General features: G+C 54.1%; 1 protein-coding gene across 1 annotated transcript; it reads right to left on the bottom strand.

The window, feature by feature from the left end:
* Positions 1-2810: 2810 nt before the first annotated feature.
* LOC113980264 (olfactory receptor 1500-like) lies at positions 2811-3374 on the bottom strand (the record flags this gene model as incomplete). Its single annotated transcript, XM_027707500.1, has 3 exons — positions 2811-2870; positions 3096-3124; positions 3323-3374. Coding segments are annotated over 3 exons (141 nt in total), but the record flags the coding sequence as incomplete, so codon positions are not given.
* Between the last annotated feature and the right edge of the window lie 1647 nt (positions 3375-5021).

Below are 5021 nucleotides of genomic sequence, written 5' to 3'. Positions count from 1 at the left end.
GCAGGCTGCACACACCCCTCCTGCTTTCCCACCCCCCTCCCAGCAGCATTTCTAGACCCTCCCTGATGTCTCTGCACCAGCTCTGGCTGTTCCCTGGAACACAAAGCCATGGGCTGATCCTGACTCCCTCTGGGTGACCTCTTGCACCACAAGGGTCCCCGTTGAGTGACATTTCTTTTTCCTCCCCTACAGTCTGAACCTTCCACGCTACTCTTTGTGGAGATTTCTTTCTATTTCCAATATGGATAAAGGTCCATCTTGTCAGGTCTCCTCTAGACCCTCTGCAGTTCTTCCTCCTTCCTCCAGAATGGGGAACCTCACAGACAGACAGACCAGTCCAGATGTGGTGACCCCAGGGCTGAGTCCAGGGGGGTGGCAACTCCCTTGTCTGAGTGGCCACACTCCCCCTAAGGGAGCCCCATGTGCAGTTGGCCTTAAATGAAGGGGCCATTCTGATTCTTTGTAATGTCACGGAATCAAGTGGCACCGTGACACTGCAGGGGCTCGGGAACCAAAGGAATTCAGGGACACTGTGGAATCTCATGAAACCAAGGGGCCACGGTGAAACTGAGGAGTCTCATGGCACCCACTGTGCCTTCCCAGAACTCCATGGAATCAAGCAGAGCCGCTGCCTCCCCCCCGCCACCACACGGACCAGAGTCGCCGGCTCTGCCCCGCTTGGACACCTCTGGAGTCAGTGTGTTCTTGGGCAGCACAACTTAGCTCAGACCAGAGAGTTTTCCACATTTTGCTTTGCCCCCTCTTTCCCCTGGCTTTCTTTTTGTTCTTTGTTAATTCAGGTGGAAAAGGAGGAAGAGAGGCACCTGTTGATCCCTGTTTTTATCTGTTTACAAAAGGGAGTTGGGTCAGGGGGGAGAGAGGAGGCAATTTCTCTCTCTGCTGTTGCTTTGAACTCTTCCGTTGATATTGTTGTTTTTGCTGCTATATTTCTCATCAGTAAGCTGCTATTTTTTTCACTTGTACCTCCTTGTATTTTGTCTCCTTGTACTGGTGGGGAATAAAAGGGAAGTGAGTTCATTTGATTGGAGTTCCCACCCCAATATGTGTCTTTAAACCAGGACAGGTTACTCAAGGGCTCCCTGATATTTGGCATGACTCACAAAGGACTTGAAAATCCATTTTGTCGCATTTTACAGAGAGATAATAAAGATCTTCTATAGTGGTGTTCAAGAGCTGGTCACTGAGGGATTTCATCAGGAAGTTGCTGCCAAGAGGACTTTGCACCATGAATAATTTGACTCTTCATTCAGCCAGCTTCCCACCCACCACATCTTCTAATTCTTCAGTCCAGTCTGGCCATAAGGAGACCACAGGACACCATGTCAAGGGCCTTGATAAAGTCTGGGCACACAACATCCTCTTCTTTTGCCTCCCACAGGGGTTCTGCAATTCCTGCCTTGTCCTTCCCATGCCTGAGAATGGCTGCAGGAGGACTTGCCCTATCCCCTTCCCCGCTGAGCCTGAGCAGTCTGGAACTCTGCCAACCCTCCTTGCTGCCCTGTTTGCAGACTGGTTCCATGTCTGCCTTTGCCAATGCCCCAGGAAGCTCTGGGATGGCTCTGGCCTTTCCAAGGGTTTGGGAGAGGTCTCCCAGTGACACTGCCCAGCCTTCTCAGTATCCCTGACACCAAAACCTTTTCCATATCCCACACTCCCAGAGGAGTGCTCAGGACACAACACAGGTTGTCCCGGTGGATCTGGAGAATGAGAAGGGATTTCTTCCTCAAGGTCAACCTCTCCAATTTGATTTGAGTGTAGCTGAAAGGTTTGCTCAGCATTTTCCCTGGTGCCTCCCTGCCCTGAAGGTTTCTGGCCATCAGGCTGGAGCTGAGGGGGTTGGGCAGGTGCCTGAGGAGGGTGTAGAACAAGGGCTGTGTCCAACTCTGCCAGGAGGGCTGTGCTGGGCAAGGATGAGGAGGCTGCAGAAAACAGCGGCACTGGGGAGGTGAGAGGAGCAGGTGGAGAGACCTTGTGCCTGCCCACGCTGGGCAGGAGCTGCCCCAGGATGGCAGCTCTGAAGCACTCACAGGATGTCCCTGTGAACAGGAGGGGAAGACTGGATCTGAAAATGAAACCTGGAAAGCAGAGAGCAGGAGTGTCGTGGTGACACTGCAGGAGAGTTCCAGCCCTGGAGCAAGGTGACAGAAGAAGTGACCCAGTCCATGCAGTGGCCTCAGAAGATCCCACAGCATCCTGCAGATGCTGGAAGGGAGCCCAGCTCTGCTTCACAAGTTCCCAGGGCCTGTCCCTGCCTGTGCTCCAAGGGCTTCCAGCCCCCAGGACTGTGCTCAGAGATCACTCAGGCCTTACAGCCAGAAAGGGGCTCAGGAGGACAGTGTGGAAGTGGCAAGAGAGCAGCTCTGCAAAGACCAAGCACTGCTGCTCCCTGGCAGTGCTGCTGGGCTGGGATTATTGTCCCCTTCTCCTTTGCCAATACACCCTGTCCTGCAGTGTGCTGTCCTTTAGGAACATCTAAAAAGAAGGGTCTTGGACAAAGAAGGCACTACAGGGTCCTTTATTTTGTTTAAATACTGAGAGAGCACAATTCATCATTTTTCCATCTCTGGGTCAAATGCAATGGGTAGACACTAAATTAGAAGGCAGGTGCATAATAATATTTAATTGCACAGGAAATTATTGCAAGAAGAACCCAATGACCTCCATGAAAAACCTGAGGAGGAAGGCTGGGCCATTAAGGAGTACCATTCTGAATGCTACACGCTAGAAAACAGGCACTTTATTGCTCCTGAAAAGTATCCAGTCATCATTTTCCTCAGGGCATTTATGAGCTCCTGGTTCCTCAGGCTGTAGATGAAGGGGTTCAGTGCTGGAGACACCACTGAGTACAGAACTGACAGGGTCAGATCCAGGGATGGCGAGGAGATGGAGGGGGGCTTCAGGTAGGCAAATGTTGCAGTGCTGATAACAATAGAGACCACAGCCAGGTGAGGGAGGCACGTGGAAAAGACTTTGTGCCGTCCCTGCTGAGAGGGGATCCTCAGCACAGTCCTGAAGATCTGCACATAGGAGAAAACAATGAAAACAAAACAACTAAATCCTAAAAAGACACTAACCACAGTGAGCCCAATTTCCCTGAGGTAGCCTGAGTGTGAGCAGGAGAGCTTGAGGATGGGGGGAACCTCACAGAAGAACTGTCCCAGGGCATTACCCTGGCACAGGGGCAGGGAAAATATATTGGCTCTGTGCAGTAGAGAATAGACAAACCCAGTGGCCCAGGCAGCTGCTGCCATGTGGGCACAAGCTCTGCTGCCCAGGAGGGTCCCGTAGTGCAGGGGTTTGCAGATGGCAATGTAGCGGTCATAGCACATGATGGTGAGGAGAAAAAACTCTGATGAGATGAAGAACAGAAAGAAAAAGGCCTGTGCAGCACATCCCGTGTAGGAGATGGTTGTGGTGTCCCAGAGGGAATTGTGCATGGCTTTGGGGACAGTGGTGCAGATGGAGCCCAGGTCTGTGAGGGAGAGGTTGAGCAGGAAGAAGCCCATGGGGGTGTGCAGGTGGTGGTCGCAGGCACTGAGGATGAGGCCGTTGGCCAGGAGGGCAGCCAGAGAGATGCCCAGGAAGAGTCAGAAGTGCAGGAGCTGCAGCTCCCGCCTGTCTGCAAATGCCAGGAGGAGGAACTGGGCCATGGAGCTGCTGTTGGACATTTGCTCCTTCCCCGGGGTCTTTTGATCTGTTGAGGAGGAAAAGTCAGTGCTGAGTTAGACCAGGCTTCTGCAGCCAAACATTACACGTCTCAGCCACCCCACTCTCAGGCTCTCTCTCCTCTCTCAGACCTCCCTGCAGCTCCCTCCCCTGAGCTCTGGTTTTTACTGGCTGAGGGGACCATTGGAAGCAGTAATTCTGTGATGGGCTCCCAAGAACTCCTTCTTGCTCTGCTGGGAGAGGGAACTTGGAATGCAGGGTGATCTCAAATTAAATGTACTCGTGATACATCAAAGAGCTTCTCAGCTTTGCTGTTTGCAATTTACCCAACTGAAGGACTGAGCTGAGGGAATTCTTTGTATTTGTTCACCCACTTGCACCTGCCACAGTTAGGAGTGGTTGTGGATGTTTGAAATCCCTGACATTCGTATTGCACTGCAGGTCAAGTCTTGTGGGTTCTGAGGGGCACAGGGACGGTCCCTTAGTGCAGAGAGAAGAGCTGCTCTGCCCATCAGTCCTGTGCTCAGCTGCCCTGTGCTGGCAGCTTGGAGCTGGAGGAGCATCACACTCAACTGTTCCCCTACAGAGGAACTGCACAGAGATCCAGGAATCCATGTCCAAAGAACAGATTGACACAGTCCTCACCTTTTCATCTCTCCCCTCCCAGATTGAGACACTAAATGCTGATTGCAGCTGCCCAGAGCATTTCCAGTTAAATGCCACAATGCTGCTGCCAAGGGAGGAGGGACACACAGAGACAGCTGGAAATCAGGGCCTTGTCCTTGTCTGGGCTCTGGCTGCTGCAGGGCAATGCACAGCCCGGCCCCTGTGGGCCTGAGGGCACAGGCTCTGCTGAGGCTGGGAAAGGAGCCCAGGGAGAAGCTGCTCAGGGAAGGGGTCTGTGCCACAGGGACAGCAGGGAGGGGCCCACATCCCCCTGCCCAGCACTTGTGGCAGCAGCTCCCTCTCCCTGCCTGCCTGTCTCTGGGTGAGGAGCTGTTCCTGCCAGCAGCCCCTCCCCGTGCCCAGCTCAGCTCCCTGCCAGTGCTCCCAGAGCCATCCCCAGCCCAGTGCCCAGGGGCAGCTCTGCCTGGGCAGGGGCTGCAGAGCAGATCCCAGACAGCCTGTGGTGGCTGGGAAGGGGGAGGTGTTCTGGGGGGATGTGCAGGAGGTGGAGCTGAAGCTGTGAGGAGCCCGGAGCCTGCAGCTGAAGGGCCCTGCCCAGCCCTGCCCAGCCCTGCCCTGCCCTGAGGGGTCACTCCTTCCCCCCACACCTTCTCCCTGCAGGGCCGTGGCAGCTCCTTGGCCGGGCTGAGAGCTGACCCTGGCAGGCA

The sequence above is a fragment of the Neopelma chrysocephalum genome, unplaced genomic scaffold, assembly GCF_003984885.1.
Source record: "Neopelma chrysocephalum unplaced genomic scaffold, ASM398488v2 Primary Assembly neopelma1_93341, whole genome shotgun sequence".
NCBI lineage: Eukaryota > Metazoa > Chordata > Aves > Passeriformes > Pipridae > Neopelma > Neopelma chrysocephalum.
The sequence above is the reverse complement of the archived record's forward strand: the minus strand, read 5'-3'. Positions and strand labels throughout refer to the sequence as shown.